The sequence below is a fragment of the Ranitomeya imitator genome, chromosome 1 (assembly GCF_032444005.1).
Source record: "Ranitomeya imitator isolate aRanImi1 chromosome 1, aRanImi1.pri, whole genome shotgun sequence".
Taxonomy (NCBI): Eukaryota; Metazoa; Chordata; class Amphibia; order Anura; family Dendrobatidae; genus Ranitomeya; species Ranitomeya imitator.
Window position 1 is genome coordinate 854,023,412 of NC_091282.1, and position 25,729 is coordinate 854,049,140.

At 40.7% G+C, this 25,729-nt stretch overlaps 1 protein-coding gene across 1 annotated transcript in view; it reads right to left on the reverse strand.

Moving 5' to 3' along the window:
* The window catches only part of LOC138648897 (serine-rich adhesin for platelets-like), a 78,866-nt gene that overhangs the window by 40,516 nt on the left and 12,621 nt on the right, over positions 1 to 25,729 (reverse strand). Inside the window, exons 2-3 of the mRNA XM_069738909.1 lie at positions 16,808 to 16,828; positions 6,426 to 16,130 (exon numbers count right to left, since the gene is read on the reverse strand). Coding sequence (XP_069595010.1) covers positions 6,426 to 16,130; positions 16,808 to 16,828 — 9,726 coding nt within the window. The remainder of the gene's footprint in view (positions 1 to 6,425; positions 16,131 to 16,807; positions 16,829 to 25,729) is intronic.

A 25,729-nucleotide genomic window follows, 5' to 3' on the forward strand; every position in this document is an offset into this window, starting at 1 on the left:
AGATGGCACGCTCACAACTGGCACACAAGCCCAGAGGCCAATATTAATCTCCCTTTTTTCAGGGAAAATTGATAAAACAAAAAAAAAAATTAAATAGGCTTTCTATGGCCCACTATTTGTGAGAGAGATGGCACGCTCAGGGCTGGCTGGCACAGATGGCACGCTCAGGACTGGCACACAAGCCCAGAGGCCAATATTAATCTCCCTTTTTTCAGGGAGAATTTCTAAAACCCAAAAAAAAAATAAAATAGGCTTTCTATGGCCCACTATTTGTGAGAGAGATGGGACGCTCAGGACTGGCACAGATGGCACGCTCAGGACTGGCACAGAAGCCCAGAGGCCAATATTAATCTCCCTTTTTTTCTGGGAGAATTTATAAAACCAAAAAAATATTTAAATAGGCTTTCTATGGCCCACTATTTGTGAGAGAGATGGCACGCTCAGGACTGGCACAGATGGCACGCTCACAACTGGCACACAAGCCCAGAGGCCAATATTAATCTCCCTTTTTTCAGGGAAAATTGATAAAACAAAAAAAAAAATTAAATAGGCTTTCTATGGCCCACTATTTGTGAGAGAGATGGCACGCTCAGGGCTGGCTGGCACAGATGGCACGCTCAGGACTGGCACACAAGCCCAGAGGCCAATATTAATCTCCCTTTTTTTCTGGGAGAATTTATAAAACCAAAAAAATATTTAAATAGGCTTTCTATGGCCCACTATTTGTGAGAGAGATGGCACGCTCAGGACTGGCACAGATGGCACGCTCACAACTGGCACACAAGCCCAGAGGCCAATATTAATCTCCCTTTTTTCAGGGAGAATTTCTAAAACCCAAAAAAAAAATAAAATAGGCTTTCTATGGCCCACTATTTGTGAGAGAGATGGGACGCTCAGGACTGGCACAGATGGCACGCTCAGGACTGGCACAGAAGCCCAGAGGCCAATATTAATCTCCCTTTTTTTCTGGGAGAATTTATAAAACCAAAAAAATATTTAAATAGGCTTTCTATGGCCCACTATTTGTGAGAGAGATGGCACGCTCAGGACTGGCACAGATGGCACGCTCACAACTGGCACACAAGCCCAGAGGCCAATATTAATCTCCCTTTTTTCAGGGAAAATTGATAAAACAAAAAAAAAAATTAAATAGGCTTTCTATGGCCCACTATTTGTGAGAGAGATGGCACGCTCAGGGCTGGCTGGCACAGATGGCACGCTCAGGACTGGCACACAAGCCCAGAGGCCAATATTAATCTCCCTTTTTTTCTGGGAGAATTTATAAAACCAAAAAAATATTTAAATAGGCTTTCTATGGCCCACTATTTGTGAGAGAGATGGCACGCTCAGGACTGGCACAGATGGCACGCTCACAACTGGCACACAAGCCCAGAGGCCAATATTAATCTCCCTTTTTTCAGGGAAAATTTATAAAACAAAAAAAAAATTAAATAGGCTTTCTATGGCCCACTATTTGTGAGAGAGATGGCACGCTCAGGGCTGGCTGGCACAGATGGCACGCTCAGGACTGGCACACAAGCCCAGAGGCCAATATTAATCTCCCTTTTTTTCTGGGAGAATTTATAAAACCAAAAAAATATTTAAATAGGCTTTCTATGGCCCACTATTTGTGAGAGAGATGGCACGCTCAGGACTGGCACAGATGGCACGCTCACAACTGGCACACAAGCCCAGAGGCCAATATTAATCTCCCTTTTTTCAGGGAAAATTTATAAAACAAAAAAAAAAATTAAATAGGCTTTCTATGGCCCACTATTTGTGAGAGAGATGGCACGCTCAGGGCTGGCACAGATGGCACGCTCAGGACTGGCACACAAGCCCAGAGGCCAATATTAATCTCCCTTTTTTTCAGGGAGAATTTATAAAACCAAAAAAAAAAATAAATAGGCTTTCTATGGCCCACTATTTGTGAGAGAGATGGCACACTCAGGACTGGCACACAAGCCCAAAGGCCAATATTAATCTCCCACTGTATTTTTATCAGGGAGAATTTATACACCCCACAAAAAAAAATACAGAAAAATGAAAAGGCTTTCTATGGCCCACTATGTGAGAGAGATGGCACACACAGGGATGGCACTCTAGCAGAAATGCCAAATTGCCAATCTTAATCTCCCACCAAAAAAAAAAAAAAAAAAAAAACAGGGAATGTCCTACAATTACTATCTCCCTGCCTGCAGTAATCTCAGCCAGGTATGGCAGGCAGCTACTATCTCCCTGCCTGCAGTAATCTCAGCCAGGTATGGCAGGCAGCAATAAGGAGTGGACTGATGCACAAATGAAATAAAAAGTGTGGACAAACAAAAAAGATAGCTGTGCAGAAAGGAAGGAACAAGAGGATTTGTGCTTTGAAAAAAGCAGTTGGTTTGCACAGCGGCGTACACACAGCAATGCAGCTATCAGGGAGCCTTCTAGGGCAGCCCAATGAGCTACAGCGCTGAGGGGAAAAAAAAAAAAAAAAAAACTTCCACTGTCCCTGCACACCGAGGGTGGTGTTGGACAGTGCAAATCGCTGCAGCACAAGCGGTTTTGTGGTTAATGGACCCTGCCTAACGCTATCCCTGCTTCTGACAAAGCGGCAGCAACCTCTCCCTAAGCTCAGATCAGCAGCAGTAAGATGGCGGTCGGCGGGAACGCCTCTTTATAGCCCCTGTGACGTCGCAGACAGCAAGCCAATCACTGCAATGCCCTTCTCTAAGATGGTGGGGACCAGGACCTATGTCATCACGCTGCCCACACTCTGCGTTTACCTTCATTGGCTGAGAAATGGCGCTTTTCGCGTCATTGAAACGCGACTTTGGCGCGAAAGTCGTGTACCGCATGGCCGACCCCGCACAGGGGTCGGATCGGGTTTCATGAAACCCCGACTTAGCCAAAAGTCGGCGACTTTTGAAAATGTTCGACCCGTTTCGCTCAACCCTAAATCAGCATTATTGGAGCAGGAGCTGTCAGCTGCTCAGCAGGAGCTGTGATTAAACCCTTGGATAAGATAAGAAGGAGCTTCAGGTCTGTAGTGAATGGCCAGGCATTGTGGAGGGGGGTGAGAGATTCATGTAATCTGGGTGAGAGAGACATATGAAGACTGATGGGAGAGAGACAGTAACTGCTGGTGATAGCAGATCACAGGGCAGTCACCCACAAAATGGCGCTGCCCTGTGATGCTACTCATCATTCTCCCCCAGGGATACTAGAACATCCAAAAGGGGAGGGAAATGGTGATGTCAGTAGTTTCTGCCCCAGTTTTCCAGCTAACAGTAAAGCTGGTAAGTCTTACTATAGCTGCTTGAGGTCTAAAACAGAAAATGCTCCCCCTAGTGGGAATTATATATATTTGTAAAAAATATAATATTTTTCATATAGAAATGTTTACAAACAGTGCAAACATTGCATGAATACATTTTAATTACTACTTTAAGCTTAAGTTCACAAAAAAACCTACAAGAAAACTGGTGGCATGTTCCCTTTAAGGACTTTTTCACACATCCGTGTCTGCAGTACGTGTGATGACAGTTTTCACATGTACCAGAGACACTGACACAGGTACACCCATTTAAATGAATGGGTCTGTGCACATGTCAGTGTGTGTTCCACAGACCGTGTGTCCGTGGGCAAAACCCGCCGACATGTCCGCTTTTTACCATCAGCATGCGCCCCAAAACATCCTGCACAAGTGCACATGATGAACACACATTGATGTCATCCATGTAACACGCTTAGGGACCAGGGAAGAAGTGCTACACTAAGCGTTGTTCCCCGGAGGCGGGTGCTGAAGACAGCTCTCATCATTCTCCCCTGCTCTGCCAGCGATTGGCGCGAGAAGAGTATGATGAGAGTAATATTAAAGTCAGAATGATGACGGCAGGTGGGGGCTTTTGGGACTATTACTCCCTTCATTGACACCTGCTGGCCCTAATAACAATGACAGCAGGAGCGGATGATGGGGGTATTCATCACCCGCCGCCTACAATATATCTAAATTAATGAATGAAAAACCTGGCATGGGTTCTACCCTGTTTTTTTACCCAACCAGGCAAAACTCACAGCTGGGGGCTTCAACATTCAGGTGTCAGCTTCAGCAAGGTTGGTTATCAAGAAGAGATGGGTCCACAAGCTGTTTTTTCAATTATTTAAATAAATAGTTAAAAAATGGCATGGGGTTCTCCCATTTTTGACAACCAGCCTTGCTAAAGCTCACAGCTGGGGACTGGTATTCTCAGGCTGGTAAGGGGCCATTGATATAGGTCCCCCCAGCCTAAAAATAGCAGCCCGCAGCTGCCCAGAAAAAGCGCATCAAGTAGGTGCGCTAATTCTGGTGCTTTTCCCGGGTCTTCCCTCTTGCCCTGTAGTGGTGGCAAGTGGAGTTCATATTTGTGGTGTTGATGTCACCTTTATATTGTCAGGTGACATAAAGCCCACGGCTTAGTAATGGAGAAGTGTCTATAAGACGTCACCTATCCATTACTAATCCTATAGTTGTATTGTAAATAAAAACACAGCCAGAAAAAAGTCTTTTATTATAAATAAAACAAACTTTTCCTTTTTTTGATTTAAGAATAACAAACACAGTTATAGTCATCATTGACCAGTGGTGACATCAATGAGGCCAGGCTGAACTGCGGTGAACTCAGGACCGTGGGAAAATGCCATTGATGATGTCACCGCTGGTCAATGATGCTGCGCTCACAGCAGCTCATTCACCAGTGGTTCTCAGCATGAACGGTTGCAACTTGGCACCATCCAAGTTGAAAACTATTTAGCCCCCAGACATGGATAACGGCGTGGGACACAATGACGGACAGGTATGGTATATTGTTGTTTTTTTATTTTATTTTTGTTACAGGAGATGAAGGGCTTCAGTGGAATTAGGTACTAAGTGAGTATAACTGTGTTTGTTATTTTTAAATAAAAAAGGTGTGTTTTGTTTAATTTATAATAAAATACTTTATTATGTTTGTGTCTTTATTTGCAATACAAATATAGCATTAGTAATGGATAGGTGTTCTTACTCTTGATAATCAGCCTTTCTGAAGATGACAGTTGAGGCTTGAAGCCCCCAGCTGTGAGTTTTGCCTGGTTGGTTAAAGATAATAGGAAGAACCCATGCTGGGTTATTAATTCATTTATTTAGTTCTAGCATAGGCAGCCGGTGAGGAATACCCCGATCATCCACTCCTGCTGTCACTGTTATTAGCTGCAGTAGGTGTCGGATGATGGGAGTAATAGTCCCAAAAGCCCCCACCTGCTGTTATCGTTCTGAATTTAATATAATTTTCATCATTCTATTCTGCTCATGCCCGTCGCCAGCAGAGTAGGGGAGAATGAAGAGAGCCATATTCAGTACCCGCAAGCGGGGAACAGCGCTTACTGTAGCGCTTCTTTCCTGGCGGCCACACAGACACGGATATCTCCAGTACCATTTTTCTGGTACTGGAAATAAACGGATGAGTGAAAGAGGCCCATCATACAAAATGATGGTGGAAAATTGCTAGTCATGCCATCAGTTTATAATTAATGCAAGTTGGATTTCTACTACATTTATAGCTGATGGGAATAAAGAAGCTCAAGATCAGAGAGTGTTTTCACTATGTTTTCACTATCTATAAAACTGCAATCAGTCTCAACCTGTTGAATGGGCCATGATTTAGTGCCATAAGCACATATGAGTGATGGAGATGTATCAGTTTAGGATGTTCATAAAACATGAGAACGTGAGTGGTAAAATAAATGCTAATTGCTAAATTACAAGCATTACTTGGCTACAATAAATAGCGTAATGCAAATATTTAACAAACTTTCCAAATTTCTAATCACGGAAACTGTAAAGTGATCTCTATTCCACTTTGGGTACGACCAGCTGGACGACTCCTGATACAAATGATGATAATAATGAATTAAATCCTTAGTTTCCCAGATTTTAATGTGTCTACTCTCCTTTCATTGTACTGTATGTCTTCAGTTACATTCCCACATACCAAAAAATGCAACGACATTTGCACTGTGTGTTCATTTTGGAACAAACTGTTGTATTTTAGAGTACATGAGATTTTAATAAATTTCATACATTTGCTGAGAAAATATCTGCTGTGTAAATTGACAAGAACTGTGAGTGTAAGATCCTCAGCATGTAATTTTATAATGCTTCTGGTGTGATTTTCATCCATTATGGTGAAAAGTGTGAAAAGCGCAGATACCCTATACCTTCTTTGCAATAATTTCCACCGCAGAAAACATAATTTCGTTATATCTGAGGGACCTAATCTGCAAAAGGTCTACAGTAGGAAATGCTAAAAATGCAACATTTAACTTTATGTAACTGTTCCACTAGATTGAACTTTATGTCACTGTTCCACTAGTTTGTTCGGTAGTGTGCGCATATTGTCTGTGTTATCATCACCATGACTTACCTGTTAATTCTGGAGTGGTTTTGACTGTTAGCGACTCAGTTGTTAATTTAGTAGACAAAAAAGTCGATTCCGGTTCAGTTGATTGTGCAAGTTCTGAAGAAGTTAATTGAACAACAGTGGTGGTTGTTGAGCTTGTACTGGTTTCAGTTCCTGTTTTAGTAGATTCAGCACCTGTGGTCAAAGCAACAGTAGTGAAAGACCGAGGATTAACTGACGCATGGCCTATTGCTGGAGACGTAGTTTTTTCTTGCAATACAGTTGTTATAGGGGTTGTTGTTAGTATTAGTGAAGTTGTTGGTGATGTTGTTAAATCTGTTGCTAAACTTTCAGTTGTTACTGTGGTAGAAGTAAGAGGTGGAAAGCTTGTTTGGCCTGTTGTTGATGTTTCTGGAACAGAAGTTGTGGTGTCTCCATTTGTTGATAAAATAGTCATTGTTGTTGGTAATTCAGGTATAGAAACTGTTGTTTCTTGAACAGTAGTTGATAGCATTGCTTCAGAGGTTGTTTCCAGCTTAGTTGATTGTGTGGCTTGTGAAGAAGTTAATGGCACCACGGTGGTTGTTGCTGAGCTAGTAATTGTTTCTGTTCCTGTTGTAGTTGCTTCAGGACTTGTAGTTATAGTAACAGTAGTGGAAGACTGAGGGTTCACTGTTGTTTGGCTTGTTGGAGACGTGGTTATTTCATGCAATAAAGTTCTTGTTATTAATGGTGAAGTTGATGGTAAAGTTGTCACATCTGTTGATAAACTTTCAGTTGTCGCTGTGGTAGAAGTAAGAGGTAGCAAGCTTGTTTGGCCTGTTGTTGGTGTTTCTGGAACAGGTGTTGTGGTTTCTCCATTTGTTAATAAAATAGTTATTGTCGTTGGTGATTCAGTTGTAGAAACTGTTGTTTCTTGAACAGTGGTTGATACTATGGCTTCAGAGGTTGTTTCCAGTTTAGTTGATTGTGTAGCCTCTGAAGAAGTTAGTGGCACCACGGTGATTGTTGCTGAGCTAGTACTTGTTTCTGTTCCTGTTGTAGTTGCTTCAGGACTTGTAGTTATAGCAACAGTAGTGGAAGACTGAGGGTTAAATGTTGTTTGGCTTACTGTAGGAGACGTAGTTGTTTCTTGCAATAAAGTGGTTGTTAGCAATGGTGAAGTTGATGGTGAAGTTGTTAAATCTGTTGTTAAACTTTCATTTGTCGCTGTGGTAGAAGTAAGAGGTGGCAAGCTTGTTTGGCCTGTTGTTGATGTTTCTGGAACAGACGTCGTTTCTACATTTGTTGATAAAATAGTAATTGTCATTGGTGATTCAGTTGTAGATGTTGTTGTTTCTTGAACAGTGCTTGATACTATGGCTTTAGAGGTTGTTTCCAGCTGAGGTGATTGTGTAGCCTCTGAAGAAGTTAATGGCATCACGGTGGTTGTTGCTGATCTAGTACCTGTTTCTGTTCCTGTTGTAGTTGCTTCAGGACTTGTTGTTTTAGCAACATTAGTGGAAGACTGAGGGTTAACTGTTGTTTGGCTTACTGTTGGAGACGTAGTTGTTTCTTGCAAAAAAGTTGTTGTTAGTAATGGTGAAGTTGATGGTGAAGTTGTTAAATCTGTTGTTAAACTTTTAGTTGTCACTGTGGTAGAAGTAAGAGGTGGCACGTTTGTTTGGTCTGTTGTTGATGTTTCTGGAACAGAAGTTGTTGCTTCTCCATTTGTTAATAAAGTAGTAATTGTTGTTGGTAATTCAGTTGTGGAAACTGTTGTTTCTTGAACAGTGGTTGATACTATGGCTTTAGAGGTTGTCTCCAGTTTAGGTGATTGTGTTGCCTCTGAAGAAGTTAATGGCATCACGGTGGTTGTTGCTGAGCTAGTACTTGTTTCTGTTCCTGTTGTAGTTGCTTCAGTACTTGTAGTTATAGCAACAGTAGTAGAAGACTGAGGGTTAACTGTTGTTTGGCCTACTGTTGGAGACGTAGTTGTTTCTTGCAATAAAGTTGTTGTAATTAATAGGGAAGTTGATGGTGAAGTTGTTAAATCTGTTGTTAAACTTTCAGTTGTCGCTGTGGTAGAAGTAAGAGGTGGCAAGCTTGTTTGGCCTGTTGTTGATGTTTCTGGAACAGACGTTGTGGTTTCTCCATTTGTTGGTATAACATTAATTGTCATTGGTGATTCAGTTGTAGAAACTGTTGTTTCTTGAACCATGGTTGATACTATGGCTTCAGAGGTTGTTTCCAGTTTAGTTGATTGTGTAGCCTCTGAAGAAGTTAATAGCACCACGGTGGTTGTTGCTGAGCTAGTACTTGTTTCTGTTCCTGCTGTAATTGCTTCAGGACTTGTAGTTATAGCAATGGTAGTGGAAGGCTGAGGGTTAACTGTTTTTTGGCTCATTGTTGGAAACGTAGTTTCTTGCAATAATGTTGTTGTTAGTAATAGTGAAGTTGATGGTGAAGTTCGGACATCTGTTGTTAAACTTTCAGTTGTCGCTGTGGTAGAAGTAAGAGTTGGCAAGCTTGTTTGGCCTGTTGTTGATGTTTCTGGAACAGATGTTGTGGTTTCTCCATTTGTTGATAAAGTAGTAAGTGTGGTTGGTGATTCAGTTGTAGAAACTGTTGTTTCTTGAACAGTGGTTGATACTATTGCTTCAAAGGTTTGGCTTAGTGTTGGAGACTTAGTTGTTTCTTGCAATAAAGTTGTTGTTATTAATAGTGAAGTTGATGGTGAAGTTGTTAAATCTGTTGTTAAACTTTCACTTGTTGCTGTGGTAGAAGTAAGTGGTGGTAAGCTTGCTTGGCCTATTATTGATGTTTCTGGAACAGACGTGGCTTCTCCATTTGTTGATAAAATAGTAATTGTCGTTGGTGATTCAGTTGTAGAAACTGTTGTTTCTTGAACAGTGGTTGATGATACTATGGCTTCAGAGGTTGTTTCCAGTTTATTTGATTGTGTAGCCTCTGAAGAAATTAATGGTATCACAGTGGTTGTTGCTGAGCTAGTACTTGTTTCTGTTCCTGTTGTAGTTGCTTCAGTACTTGTAGTTATAGCAACAGTAGTGGAAGACTGAGGGTTAACTGTTGTTTGGCTTACTGTTGGAGACATAGTTTTTTCTTGCAATAATGTTGTTGTTAGTAATGGTGAAGTTGATGGTGAAGTTGTTAAATCTTTTGTTAAACTTTCAGTTGTCACTGTGGTAGAAGTAAGAGTTGGCAAGCTTGTTTGGCCTGTTGTTGATGTCTCTGGAACAGAAGTTGTGGCTTCTCCATTTGTTGATAAAGTAGTAATTGTCGTTGGTGATTCAGTTGTAGATGTTGTTGTTTCTTGAACAGTGGTTGATATTATGGCTTCAGAGGTTGTTTCCAGTTTAGTTGATTGAGTAGCCTCTGATGAAGTTAATGGCACCACGGTGGTTGTTGCTGAGCTAGTACTTGTTTCTGTTCCTGCTGTAGTTTCTTCAGTACTTGTAGTTATAGCAACAGTAGTGGAAGACTGAGGGTTAACTGTTGTTTGGCTTACTGTTGGAGACGTAGTTGGTTCTTGCAATAAAGTTGTTGTTAGTAATGGTGAAGTTGATGGTGAAGTTGTTAAATCTGTTGTTAAACTTTGTGTTGTCACTGTGGTAGAAGTAAGAGTTGGCAAGCTTGTTTGGCCTGTTGTTGATGTTTCTGGAACAGAAGTTGTGGCTTCTCCATTTGTTGATAAAGTAGTAATTGTCGTTGGTGATTCAGTTGTAGATGTTGTTGTTTCTTGAACAGTGGTTGATATTATGGCTTCAGAGGTTGTTTCCAGTTTAGTTGATTGAGTAGCCTCTGATGAAGTTAATGGCACCACGGTGGTTGTTGCTGAGCTAGTACTTGTTTCTGTTCCTGCTGTAGTTTCTTCAGTACTTGTAGTTAAAGCAACAGTAGTGGAAGACTGAGGGTTAACAGTTGTTTGGCTTACTGTTGGAGACGTAGTTGGTTCTTGCAATAAAGTTGTTGTTAGTAATGGTGAAGTTGATGGTGAAGTTGTTAAATCTGTTATTAAACTTTCAGTTGTCACTGTGGTAGAAGTAAGAGTTGGCAAGCTTGTTTGGCCTGTTGTTGATGTTTCTGGAACAGAAGTTGTGGCTTCTCCATTTGTTGATAAAGTGGTAATTGTCGTTGGTGATTCAGTTGTAGATGTTGTTGTTTCTTGAACAGTGGTTGATATTATGGCTTCAGAGGTTGTTTCCAGTATAGTTGATTGAGTAGCCTCTGATGAAGTTAATGGCACCACGGTGGTTGTTGCTGAGCTAGTACTTGTTTCTTTTCCTGCTGTAGTTTCTTCAGTACTTGTAGTTATAGCAACAGTAGTGGAAGACTGAGGGTTAACTGTTGTTTGGCTTACTGTTGGAGACGTAGTTGGTCCTTGCAATAAAGTTGTTGTTAGTAATGGTGAAGTTGATGGTGAAGTTGTTAAATCTGTTATTAAACTTTCAGTTGTCACTGTGGTAGAAGTAAGAGTTGGCAAGCTTGTTTGGCCTGTTGTTGATGTTTCTGGAACAGAAGTTGTGGCTTCTCCATTTGTTGATAAAGTGGTAATTGTCGTTGGTGATTCAGTTGTAGATGTTGTTGTTTCTTGAACAGTGGTTGATATTATGGCTTCAGAGGTTGTTTCCAGTTTAGTTGATTGAGTAGCCTCTGATGAAGTTAATGGCACCACGGTGGTTGTTGCTGAGCTAGTACTTGTTTCTGTTCCTGTTGTAGTTGCTTCAGTACTTGTAGTTATAGCAACAGTAGTGGAAGACTGAGGGTTAACTGTTGTTTGGCTTACTGTTGGAGACGTAGTTGGTTCTTGCAATAAAGTTGTTGTTAGTAATGTTGAAGTTGATGGTGAAGTTGTTAAATCTGTTGTTAAACTTTCAGTTGTCACTGTGGTAGAAGTAAGAGTTGGCAAGCTTGTTTGGCCTGTTGTTGATGTTTCTGGAACAGAAGTTGTGGCTTCTCCATTTGTTGATAAAGTAGTAATTGTCATTGGTGATTCAGTTGTAGATGTTGTTGTTTCTTGAACAGTGGTTGATATTATGGCTTCAGAGGTTGTTTCCAGTTTAGTTGATTGAGTAGCCTCTGATGAAGTTAATGGCACCACGGTGGTTGTTGCTGAGCTAGTACTTGTTTCTGCTCCTGTTGTAGTTGCTTCAGTACTTGTAGTTATAGCAACAGTAGTGGAAGACTGAGGGTTAACTGTTGTTTGGCTTACTGTTGGAGACATAGTTGTTTCTTGCAATAAAGTTGTTGTTAGTAATGGTGAAGTTGATGGTGAAGTTGTTAAATCTGTTGTTAAACTTTCAGTTGTCACTGTGGTAGAAGTAAGAGTTGGCAAGCTTGTTTGGCCTGTTGTTGATGTTTCTGGAACAGATGTTGTGGTTTCTCCATTTGTTGATAAAGTAGTAAGTGTGGTTGGTGATTCAGTTGTAGAAACTGTTGTTTCTTGAACAGTGGTTGATACTATTGCTTCAAAGGTTTGGCTTAGTGTTGGAGACTTAGTTGTTTCTTGCAATAAAGTTGTTGTTATTAATAGTGAAGTTGATGGTGAAGTTGTTAAATCTGTTGTTAAACTTTCACTTGTTGCTGTGGTAGAAGTAAGTGGTGGTAAGCTTGCTTGGCCTGTTATTGATGTTTCTGGAACAGACGTGGCTTCTCCATTTGTTGATAAATTAGTAATTGTCGTTGGTGATTCAGTTGTAGAAACTGTTGTTTCTTGAACAGTGGTTGATGATACTATGGCTTCAGAGGTTGTTTCCAGTTTATTTGATTGTGTAGCCTCTGAAGAAATTAATGGTATCACAGTGGTTGTTGCTGAGCTAGTACTTGTTTCTGTTCCTGTTGTAGTTGCTTCAGTACTTGTAGTTATAGCAACAGTAGTGGAAGACTGAGGGTTAACTGTTGTTTGGCTTACTGTTGGAGACATAGTTTTTTCTTGCAATAATGTTGTTGTTAGTAATGGTGAAGTTGATGGTGAAGTTGTTAAATCTTTTGTTAAACTTTCAGTTGTCACTGTGGTAGAAGTAAGAGTTGGCAAGCTTGTTTGGCCTGTTGTTGATGTCTCTGGAACAGAAGTTGTGGCTTCTCCATTTGTTGATAAAGTAGTAATTGTCGTTGGTGATTCAGTTGTAGATGTTGTTGTTTCTTGAACAGTGGTTGATATTATGGCTTCAGAGGTTGTTTCCAGTTTAGTTGATTGAGTAGCCTCTGATGAAGTTAATGGCACCACGGTGGTTGTTGCTGAGCTAGTACTTGTTTCTGTTCCTGCTGTAGTTTCTTCAGTACTTGTAGTTATAGCAACAGTAGTGGAAGACTGAGGGTTAACTGTTGTTTGGCTTACTGTTGGAGACGTAGTTGGTTCTTGCAATAAAGTTGTTGTTAGTAATGGTGAAGTTGATGGTGAAGTTGTTAAATCTGTTGTTAAACTTTGTGTTGTCACTGTGGTAGAAGTAAGAGTTGGCAAGCTTGTTTGGCCTGTTGTTGATGTTTCTGGAACAGAAGTTGTGGCTTCTCCATTTGTTGATAAAGTAGTAATTGTCGTTGGTGATTCAGTTGTAGATGTTGTTGTTTCTTGAACAGTGGTTGATATTATGGCTTCAGAGGTTGTTTCCAGTTTAGTTGATTGAGTAGCCTCTGATGAAGTTAATGGCACCACGGTGGTTGTTGCTGAGCTAGTACTTGTTTCTGTTCCTGCTGTAGTTTCTTCAGTACTTGTAGTTAAAGCAACAGTAGTGGAAGACTGAGGGTTAACTGTTGTTTGGCTTACTGTTGGAGACGTAGTTGGTTCTTGCAATAAAGTTGTTGTTAGTAATGGTGAAGTTGATGGTGAAGTTGTTAAATCTGTTATTAAACTTTCAGTTGTCACTGTGGTAGAAGTAAGAGTTGGCAAGCTTGTTTGGCCTGTTGTTGATGTTTCTGGAACAGAAGTTGTGGCTTCTCCATTTGTTGATAAAGTGGTAATTGTCGTTGGTGATTCAGTTGTAGATGTTGTTGTTTCTTGAACAGTGGTTGATATTATGGCTTCAGAGGTTGTTTCCAGTATAGTTGATTGAGTAGCCTCTGATGAAGTTAATGGCACCACGGTGGTTGTTGCTGAGCTAGTACTTGTTTCTTTTCCTGCTGTAGTTTCTTCAGTACTTGTAGTTATAGCAACAGTAGTGGAAGACTGAGGGTTAACTGTTGTTTGGCTTACTGTTGGAGACGTAGTTGGTCCTTGCAATAAAGTTGTTGTTAGTAATGGTGAAGTTGATGGTGAAGTTGTTAAATCTGTTATTAAACTTTCAGTTGTCACTGTGGTAGAAGTAAGAGTTGGCAAGCTTGTTTGGCCTGTTGTTGATGTTTCTGGAACAGAAGTTGTGGCTTCTCCATTTGTTGATAAAGTGGTAATTGTCGTTGGTGATTCAGTTGTAGATGTTGTTGTTTCTTGAACAGTGGTTGATATTATGGCTTCAGAGGTTGTTTCCAGTTTAGTTGATTGAGTAGCCTCTGATGAAGTTAATGGCACCACGGTGGTTGTTGCTGAGCTAGTACTTGTTTCTGTTCCTGTTGTAGTTGCTTCAGTACTTGTAGTTATAGCAACAGTAGTGGAAGACTGAGGGTTAACTGTTGTTTGGCTTACTGTTGGAGACGTAGTTGGTTCTTGCAATAAAGTTGTTGTTAGTAATGTTGAAGTTGATGGTGAAGTTGTTAAATCTGTTGTTAAACTTTCAGTTGTCACTGTGGTAGAAGTAAGAGTTGGCAAGCTTGTTTGGCCTGTTGTTGATGTTTCTGGAACAGAAGTTGTGGCTTCTCCATTTGTTGATAAAGTAGTAATTGTCATTGGTGATTCAGTTGTAGATGTTGTTGTTTCTTGAACAGTGGTTGATATTATGGCTTCAGAGGTTGTTTCCAGTTTAGTTGATTGAGTAGCCTCTGATGAAGTTAATGGCACCACGGTGGTTGTTGCTGAGCTAGTACTTGTTTCTGCTCCTGTTGTAGTTGCTTCAGTACTTGTAGTTATAGCAACAGTAGTGGAAGACTGAGGGTTAACTGTTGTTTGGCTTACTGTTGGAGACATAGTTTTTTCTTGCAATAAAGTTGTTGTTAGTAATGGTGAAGTTGATGGTGAAGTTGTTAAATCTGTTGTTAAACTTTCAGTTGTCACTGTGGTAGAAGTAAGAGTTGGCAAGCTTGTTTGGCCTGTTGTTGATGTTTCTGGAACAGAAGTTGTGGCTTCTCCATTTGTTGATAAAGTAGTAATTGTCGTTGGTGATTCAGTTGTAGATGTTGTTGTTTCTTGTACAGTGGTTGATATTATGGCTTCAGAGGTTGTTTCCAGTTTAGTTGATTGAGTAGCCTCTGATGAAGTTAATGGCACCACGGTGGTTGTTGCTGAGCTAGTACTTGTTTCTGTTCCTGTTGTAGTTGCTTCAGTACTTGTAGCTATAGCAACAGTAGTGAAAGACTGAGGGTTAACTGTTGTTTGGCTTACTGTTGGAGACGTAGTTTTTTCTTGCAATAAAGTTGTTGTTAGTAATGGTGAAGTTGATGGTGAAGTTGTTAAATCTGTTGTTAAACTTTCAGTTGTCACTGTGGTAGAAGTAAGAGTTGGCAAGCTTGTTTGGCCTGTTGTTGATGTTTCTGGAACAGAAGTTTTGGCTTCTCCATTTGTTGATAAAGTAGTAATTGTCGTTGGTGATTCAGTTGTAGATGTTGTTGTTTCTTGAACAGTGGTTGATACTATGGCTTCAGAGGTTGTTTCCAGTTTAGTTGATTGAGTAGCCTCTGATGAAGTTAATGGCACCACGGTGGTTGTTGCTGAGCTAGTACTTGTTTCTGTTCCTGCTGTAGTTTCTTCAGGACTTGTAGTTATAGCAACTGTAGTGGAAGACTGAGGGTTAACTGTTGTTTGGCTTACTGTTGGAGACCTAGTTGTTTCTTGCAATAAAGTTGTTGTTATTAATAGTGAAGTTGATGGTGAAGTTGTTAAATCTGTTGTTAAACTTTCAGTTGTCGCTGTGGCAGAAGTAAGAGTTGGCAAGCTTGTTTGGCCTGTTGTTGATGTTTCTGGAACAGACGTTGTGGTTTCTCCATTTGTTGATAAAGTAGTAATTGTCGTTGGTGATTCAGTTGTAGAAACTGTTGTTTCTTGAACTGTGGTTGATACTATTGCTTCAGCGGTTGTTTCCAGTTTAGTTGATTGAGTAGCCTCTGATGAAGTTAATGGCACCACGGTGGTTGTTGCTGAGCTAGTACTTGTTTCTGTTCCTGCTGTAGTTTCTTCAGTACTTGTAGTTATAGCAATATTAGTAGAAGACTGAGGGTTAACTGTTGTTTGGCTTACTGTTGGAGACGTAGTTGTTACTTGCAATAAAGTTGTTGTTATTAATAGTGAAGTTGATGGTGAAGTTGTTACATCTGTTGTTGTACTTTCAGTTGTCGCTGTGGTAGAAGTAAGAGGTGGCAAGCTTGTTTGGCCTGTTGTTGATGTTTCTGGAACAGAAGTTGTGGTCTCTCCATTAGTTGATAAAGTAGTAATTGTCGTTGGTGATTCAGTTGTAGAAACTGTTGTTTCTTGCACAGTAGTTGATACTATTGCTTCAGAGGTTGTTTCCAGTTTAGTTGATTGTGTAGCCTCTGAAGAATTTAAAGGCATCACAGTGGTTGTTGTTGAGCTTGTATTTGATTCTATTCCTGTTGTAGTATGTACAGTATTTGTGATTATTAAATCTCCAGTAGTTGTAGTTGTAGTTTCTGATTGGAAATAAAAAGTATATATTTTTAAATGCTATTATTTTCATATCTTTTTTTATGGATGGCCTTCAACTGTTTACATTGATTTACTTTGGAGGTGTGTTTTATCTTTGAAATGATTTAATGTTACTATAGTATGACATTGCTTTATCATCATTATGTGTTTCACCTTTATTACACCCTACAGCAGAGCTGAATATCACTTTTCTGTTACATTATGTACTATAATATGAGATTTCTTTCTTTGATGCAAGCTAATTAGCAGACATTACATAATTGCCAGTAGAAACTGTCTTTGTTACTCAGCCATCTTACTCCAATAGGTGTTAGTGGAGATATGCTGTGCCCGCTGTTGTTAAACTTTAAAAGCTGCTGTCAGTTTCTGACAGTGGCATTTAATCAGCCCAAACCGTGGTGGGGGTGAAACGCATCTATCTGCTCTTTGTAGCACGATTAAAGGCTGCTGATGGATTTCTATGGCAGCCTGTGGTCTGATGATTTCCGTGCCTGACATTATATTATTCTTGTGAGCAACAATCTGTGGCTATTGCTGTTTTTAAAAAAAATGAGAAAATATCTAAATAAAAGTATTTTAATTTTTTTGGAATCACCTCCCTTTATCCCTCAATAAAATTAATGAAAATTTCAGAAATAAAAAATAGATATATTTAGGATACCTCTAGTTTTAGAAGTTTGATCTATGAAAATATAAAATTAATTATTCTAATCAGAAAATGTCAAATAGAGAGAAAAATGGGAACATGGTTTCTTGACCACCTTAACCCCTTAACAACCAGAGGTATTTTTGTTTTTGCATTTTCATTTTTTCTTCCCAGAACAAAACTTTTCCTTTTTTTGGTCAAAATGGCCATGTGAGGGCTTGTTATTTACAGGACGAGTTGTACTTTTGAACGACACCATTGGTTTTAACATATTGTGTACTGGAAAATGGGAAAACAAATTCCAAGTGTGGTGAAACTGAATAAAGTGCAAACCCACGTTTTTGTTTATTTTTACGTTGTTCACTAAATGCTAAAACTGACCTGCCATTATGAATTTTTTAGTCAGTACCTAATTTGTGGATTTCCTGTTTTTTTTCTAACTTTCATTAGTTTTTGACGTATTATATGCTATAGGATTGATTTCCTTCTACCTTATGCAGCTATCTGCTATGTTCATGAGCTCCTGACTATTTCCTTGACTGGACCACCTGGAGCAGAATGTGCTGAGACTATTTAGAAGTTACTATTACTCCCTCATACTTACCATGATTAAGACCTAGAGTCGAAATGCATTGGTCGCAAACGCTGCACTGTGTGTAATTTGCTGTTATGTGCGGTTTTATTTTGGTAGATTATCTTTTTCTAATGTCATGTTTATATATGGCCGAATAAAAGCTATATTTTAATATAAAAAGTTGTTCCCATTGGATCCCGCTGGACTGCACTTACTTCGATTGCCATTATGATTCTCCAGTTCATTGCGAGTTCAGAGCCACCAAACATGCAAACATGTATAGGCTCTTTTTTATTAAAGTGTTGAAAAAAAAAATTGTTAAAAAAAGAAAAGTTTTGCCATTTTCCGATACCCATAGCGTCTCCATTTTTCATGATCTTGGGTCAGGTGAGGGCTTATTTTTTGCACACCAAGCTGCCGTTTTTAATTATACCATTCTGATGCAGATATGATCTTTTGATAGCCCGTTATTGCATTTTAATTCAATGTTGCGGAGACCAAAAAAACGTAATTCTGGCGTTTTTACTTATTTTCTTGCTATGCCATTTAGTGATAAGGTTAATTCTTTTGTTATATTTGTTTGTAGCTAGGATGTATACCACCAATAATTCTGAATGAAAATGCCAAAAAATTGTAAAATTTAACTTTTAATGATACAGATAAAAAGGTTATCATCTAACCCAGACATGAGCAAAGTGTGGCCCGCGGGCCACATCCAGCCCTCTGGCTGTCTCAGTACAGCCCATGGACCGAGACAGCCGTGAGGCTGAAAGCCTGAGGTCCGTGGGCCGCACCGTGCCCGCCCGCTCGCTCTCTTCCACAGTCAGAGGAGGGGCCTCTGGCCACTTCCTCCACCAATCAGCGTGTGAAACAGCTCACGCGATGACGTCATGTCATCTCATCAGCTGTGTACCACCAGAGAGTCAGCGCATCAGAGACAGCAACAAAAGCAGAAGCATGGCGCCTGGGAACGGGACCGAGGTGAGTATGTGGTGTTTTTTTTTCATGTGTATGAACATGGGGATTCTATGGGGTGAACATGGGGATTCTATGGTGGTGAACATGGAGATTCTATGGGGGTGAACATGGGGATTCTATGAGGTGAACATGGGGATTCTATGGGGGTGAACATGGGGATTCTATGGGGGTGAACATGGGGATTTTATGAGGTGAACATGGGGATTCTAAGGGGGTGAACATTGGGATTCTATGGGGGTGAACATGGAGATTCTATGGGGGTGAACATGGGGATTCTATGAGGTGAACATGGGGATTCTAAGGGGGTGAACATTGGGATTCTATGGGGGTGAACATGGGGATTCTATGGGGGTGAACATAGGGATTCTATGGTGGTGAACATGGAGATTTTATGGGGGTGAACATGGGGATTCTATGAGGTGAACATGGGGATTCAATGGGGGTGAACATGGGGATTCTATGGAGTGAACATGGGGATTCTATGGTGGTGAACATGGAGATTCTATGGGGTAAACATGGGGATTCTATGGTGGTGAACATGGAGATTCTATGGGGTAAACATGGGGATTCTATGAGGTGAACATGGGGATTCTAAGGGGGTGAACATGGGGATTCTATGGGGGTGAACATGGGGATTCTATGGGGGTGAATATGGGGATTCTATGGGGGTGAACATGGGGATTCTATTTGGTGAACATAGGGATTCTATGGGGGTGAACATGGGGATTCTTTGGGGTGAACATGGGGATTCTATGGTGTGAACATGGGGATTCTATGGTGTGAACATGGGGATTCTATGGGGTGAGCATGGGGATTCTATGGGATGACATGCAGCGCATGGGGAGGATATGCGGGTGACATGCTGCGCTTGGGGAGGCTATGGGGGTGTTATGCTGCACACGGGGAGGCTATGAGGGTGTCATGCTGCACACGGGGAGGCTATGGGGGTGTCATGCTGCACACGGGGAGGCTATGGGGGTGTCATTCTGCACATGGGAAGGCTATGGGGGTGTCATGCTGCACATGGGGAGGCTATGGTGTTATCATGCTGCACATGGGGAGGCTATGGGGGGACATGCTGTACATGGTGAGGCTATGGCAAGGCTGTATACTGTCATGCAATATGTGGGAGGCTCAATCAGTATATGGGGAGGCTGTGGGGCCTCATGCAGTATATGGGAGGCTGTGTGGGGCCTCATTCAGTATGTGGAGAGACTGTGGGGGTCATGCTGTATATAAGAAGGCTGTGTGGGGCTCATCACTTTATGGGGAGGCTGTATGGGGCCTCTTGCAGTATATGGGGAAAATCAGGCTCATGCAGTATATGGGGAGGCTGTGTGGGACTCATGCTGTACATGGGGAGGCTTTGTGGGGCTCATGCTTTGCAAGGGGAGGCTGTGTGAGGCTCATGCTTTACATGGGGAGGTTGTGTGGGGCTCATGCTTTACATGGGGAGGTTGTGTGGGGCTCATGCTGTACATAGGGAGGCTGTGTGGGGCTCATGCTGTACATGGGGAGGCTGTGTGGGGCTCATGCTGTATATGGGGAGGCTGTGTGGGGCTCATGTCATATATAGGAAGGCTGTGTGGGGCTCATGTCGTATATAGGAAGGCTGTGTGGGGCTCATGCCATATATAGGGAGGCTGTGTGGGGCTCATGCCGTATATAGGGAGGCTGTGTGGGACTCATGCCATATATAAGGAGGATGTGTGGCCTCATGCTGCATATGTAGTAGGCTGTGTTAGGCTCATGCTGTATATAAGGGGCTGTGAGAGGGTTCAAAGATATATAGGGGGTGTCAGCATACTTAATTATGCTCAATATTAAGTGATACAACTAATTTTAATAAATTAATATTGAGTAAAATTAATTTCAAGCTATTAGTTTGGCCCTACAATAACAGTCATGGTGTCTCATGTGGCCCCGCTGGAAAATAATTGCTCACCCCCACCTAACCTCCTAAAAAAAGTGCTCAAGTGCTCAAAACATGCAAAAAAGAAAGAACAAATGGACCCAACTTATGAAAAGCAAGCATGTATTAATTACCTAATCAAATAAGCTCTTAAATCCGTAGTCTTATGAAAGGTAAAATAACCAATTGGCACTACCACTTTTCACACATTTGGTAATATTCAACTGATCTGTGGATTCTTTAACTCATTTTATCAAAGCTATATTAATGCACAAACAGTTAGTGCTCATTGGTATCAATGCACATTTTGTCAAGAGAGTTAGTGCTCATTGGTATCCATGCATATTTTGTCAAGACATTGAAAAATCAATACTGCATAAGAGAGTGTGGGGAAAGGATTTTTTCTCTTAAGGGGGTTATACAAATCATTTCATTACACGCGACACAGCAGATCCTCACGCAAAACTAGGGGGAAAGAGAAAGAAAAAGTTAAATCCCTGCATTCACCCTAACTCACATCCTGTGCATTGGTGCCCCCACTCATCGACTGCTTGTTTTTAGTTATTAAACTGGTCCCAGTGTGCTGTTAGCAATGCTATGTGCATCACTAACATATTTTTTATCATTGAAAATCTCCAATTGTTAGGCTTAAAAAACACCTTATATCATTATAGGATTCCCTCACATACCTTTTTTTTTTACTCATAGAGGTGGTGACTTTATCTTTTCAGTCACGAATCATTCAGTGTACTTTTAAAATGATGCATGCCCACAGCATTGCATTTGATTGCGGTGACTGGCCCGAAGTCACGGCAACCATGTATCAAATCCTGAGTGTGCACAGTGTCCATCCACTCCCCGGGCATGTGCACTGACTGTCGGTGTACAGTCTGTAGTGAAACCTCCACCAGAGGGAGCTGGTGAGGGAAGAGAGGTTAAACACTAAGCGTAGTAACACAGTGCTCAGGCACAGGTGTCACAGGTAATGAGAGAAGTCAGACAAGCCAAGGTCATACACAGAGATATCAGCACTGTACACATGGGCAGTCAGGAGAATAGTCAGGGACACACAAGAAATCAGAGCCTACCGGGAACGTGGTAACCAAAACGTGAGACGTAAGACAAAGTCGGGGTACAAGCCAAAGTCGGAACCAGGAGGGGAGCGTGGTATCAGAGACAGAAAACAAGAGGCAAAGTCCAGAGATCAGATCGAGTCGTACACCGGTAAAGGCAGTCAGAGACACAAGGATCACCAAAATCAGAATACAGGTCAGGGGCTGAAGTTGGGAAGCATGAACTATCACTAACACCAGTCAGCTCAAGAACGAGGCTGAGGAAATTAACCCCTGCATGACCAGTCCCAAGAGAGGAAAGATGAAAATAAACTCCAGACTAAACCATGACACAGCCCCTAGCTTTACGTCAGATGTGCCAGAGCCGTTCTGAGACAGTTGCCAACGTGATGTGTGAGCGTGCACGCTACTGTGTCCCCTCCACTGTGTCCCTCCATTATGCACTCCAGGACAGGCGCGCATCTGACATGCAGCTGGGGCTGTACACCCAGAGTCAGTGCACATGCCCGGGGAGTAGATGGGCAGCGCGCACGGGCAGGATTTGATACGTGGTTGCTGTGATTACGGCCACTCACAGCAATCAAATGCAATGCTGTGGGCGTATAAGACGATCGGCTCGCTGGGACCAGTTTAATTGCTAAAAATGAGGTGACAGGTTTCCTTTCCGCACGTCCCATTGTGGAAGTTATTATTATTCCAAAATGTATTGATTAAAATCAACTTTTCTTCATGTGAAAACCCCTTTAAATGCTGCATTACTTTTTAGGCCAGGATAATTTTAGCATATAGTTTCAGATGTGAGAGCATCCAAAGCGATATGTTGATGACACTCAGCTCCAGTTCTGCTCTTCTATGAGAGAATTGCAGCATTGGTGCGAAGTAAACGGAGAAAGTAATTACTCCATCTCCTCCATTGATGACATCCGTGTGCAGTCCGATGTTTCACACACACCCATAGGCTAGTATGAGTGTGTGTGAGCCGAGTCGGGCAGGCTGCAATTGTTCTCTCATGCCGAATTGGGTGCCCCGTAGTATAACACTGATCCAAGTGCTACGAGTGTTTCATCACCCTCGTGTGAGTGAGCCCTCACTTTCACATCAGTGCCCTTACTTTTTTCCCAGTTGCGCTGCTCACTTGTTATGAATTCCGCTATTTGTACACAACAGGTGAACAGACAATAATTAGTAACTACATCGCTGAAACCACAAAGGTGTTTCTTTACAGTGCTTTGATCGGTCTGATCAGTGACTAAAGCGCTTTTCTAGGAAAGGTGCTCTAAAACAGGTAATCACAGCTTGGTTGCCTAGTTGCCAATTTGCCAATTAATAAACATACAGGCTATTATCTCCCATTATGCAGAAACCATATGACTATGGGAACATTAGTCGTTACGAAATAGGATCTGAGTTGATTCTCCTTAACAATTGAAGCAATTGAAAATTATAACAATTAAAGACATTTGCATACAATAAAAACAGTTTGACTGACAAAGAAGGTATTTTTCTCGAATACCATTTTTGTGTAGATTTATCTTTATTTAGTTTATGCAATAGTTATATTTAACTTTGTTAATTTTTAATTCACTAAAAATGCTAGTATCATTTAAATTAAATCATTTATTTTTTAGAATTAGAAAATTAGCCACACGTGCGATTAGATTATTAGTTAGTCTTTCATCCCTGTACACAGACTGTCATCACTCACATCATTTCCTTATGGGAAATCACTAATCGCAGACAAATCACTAATCAAAAATAAGCATAAGAACGCACTAGTTTCATAGGAAACTAATGTATCAGCAGATTTTGTGGCGCACCACTATTGTTTTAATAAAAATATGGATGTTGTGTCAAGTAAGGAATATGGCATCTACCCCATAATAAGGCAATGGAAAATATTTCATGGTCGTCTAAGGCAACTAAATTATCTCAAGTGATGTAATAAATACCAATGAAATAGACCAGAGATTCAAGAGCTCATATTCTGTACTGGGTGTTATGTATAAAAAATACATAATAAATGCTAAAAACATTTCTTAGAAGACGAACATAATGTACAGCAGTGTAAAGATATCCTCAATATTCCCACATCTAATCTCCCTCAAAGCTAATTTTAAAGAAAGTAAATAGTCAGTGTTTTCGGAGTGTGCACAATTGTTAACAAATCTGATTTTTTATAATTGATTTTTATGTTTTAAAGATTTTATGCTGACATCACATTTAAAGAGTTTTTTTTGTTTAAGGGCCATTTGTCTCATTACGTAACCTAATATGATGCTTTTCCTGCCTGGAAAACATTGCAATAATATACTTAACAATTTTTTTTTTCTAAAAAGGCACATTTTCCCATTAAAATAATTTTAAGCGTATTTTTTGCATGCCCTTTACAGCAAAATCCTACTCTATGCTAATAATCATATAGTACGAATTATATTCCAATTAGTCTTAAAATATCATCAAAATGAAGTGAAGGGAATTCTATGCAATGCTTACGAAATAGCCAACTTCCTAGACATGACAAGAATATTTTCCTATCGTCTCCAACAATGATTCTAAAAAAAGCTTCAGTGTTATCCACACTGTTCGTAACTAAAAACTATGATTGTTATATTCACTATACATAGACAGAGCTCAATAGATTAATGGTAAGAAATACAAATAAATACATTATATCTACACATAAAAAAATTGATAAAATAGATAAAAATTATTTTGAATCCATACCTATTTGCATGCTGAAAAGAACCATCAAAATAGCTGTACACCATAGTCTAGGTAGAAGAGCATGGCTGTACCACTCCATTGCTCCTGCTTCGTATGAGTGGCTGTGAAAAATAATCCTTGCTGTGTCCCTTTTCTACCTCAAAGACTTATGATTATTAAAAGTTGCCGTTGCTTAAGCACCTGTGTTAACTTTTTTTTTTGGAGTGAGGCAAGTGACACACCTGTGCCTGAAGCAAGTACTGTATGTCACTTTATGAATTCTATTGAAAGGTCCAAGGTAAAGAATTTTGGAAAAAGGTCATCGGCTGAGTCATTTTAACCCTGCCCAAACTATTGCCCAGTTGAAATAAATATTTGCTGACTATGATCAGAGGAATGTACAGTGATGGATTTATGTTTATCTGCATCACTTTACCACCTGAAATCCTTCAGCCACAAGAGGCACACAATAGCTTCCTCCCGAAACTGCAGTCAATGACTTAAAGTCTGGTATGCTGGTGAAAATTCAGGATGATATAGCTTATGAGATTATTTATGGTTTATATATTGAACCACATGTATTAACATTGACTCATTAGTAGAGCTGAGCGAAATGTTCTAAATTCGAATTTGTAGGATTCATCAAATTTTTCCCAAAATCTTATTTGAAGCAAATGAGTTCGCTACAGATCAAAATGCTGTAAAGCCTGTAACTGTACTGAATGTAGATGCATAATGCAGAGGTCTCCTAGGACTGTATTGATGAACACAGATGGGAGACTGTGTTAAAGGAAGTCTGTCATCACAGAATGTCTGTTCACATGAAGTACAGGTGCTTGAAGGTGAGAAGGTGCCTGAAGGCACTTGAAGATGAGAAGGTGCATGTAAATGTTTGACCATGTCAAGAGTGCACAGCCAAACATGCACCTTCTCACTTATTTGTTTTCCCTCTATCTTCAACGGCCATCCCTTCTTCCTCAACTTTGACTGACAACATTGACTTTATAGAGCCAGAGAAGGGCAGAGATAAATGGAAAACAAGTAGGTGGAAAGGCAAACTTAAATGTTTGGCCAAACCAAGGGTGCACTAAGCACCTGTATTTGGTTGGAATAGTCATTATCTGCTGTCAAATGTTCTTTAAATGACAGGTTATATAATAACACACTGCAGTGTGAGACTTAAGGTACCGTTACACTAAATGATTTACCAACGATCACGACCAGCGATACGACCTGGCCGTGATCGTTGGTAAGTCGTTGTGTGGTCGCTGGAGAGCTGTCACACAGACAGCTCTCCAGCGGCAAACAATGCCGAAGTCCCCAGGTAACCAGGGTAAACATCGGGTTACTAAGCGCAGGGCCGCGCTTAGTAACCCGATATTTACCCTGGTTACCATTGTAAATGTAAAAAAAAAAAACAGTACATACTCACATTCCGGTGTCTGTCACGTCCCTCGCCGTCAGCTTCCCGCACTGACTGTGAGGGCCGGCCGTAAAGCAGAGCACAGCGATGACAGCGGGTGATCAGCGACCAAAAAAAAGGTCCTGATCATTCCCAGCGACCAACGATCTCCCAGCAGGGGCCTGATCATTGGTCGCTGTTACACATAATGATTTCGTTAACGATATCTTTGCTACGTCACAAAAAGCAATGATATCATTAAAGAAATCGTTATGTGTGACGCTACACTCTGTTA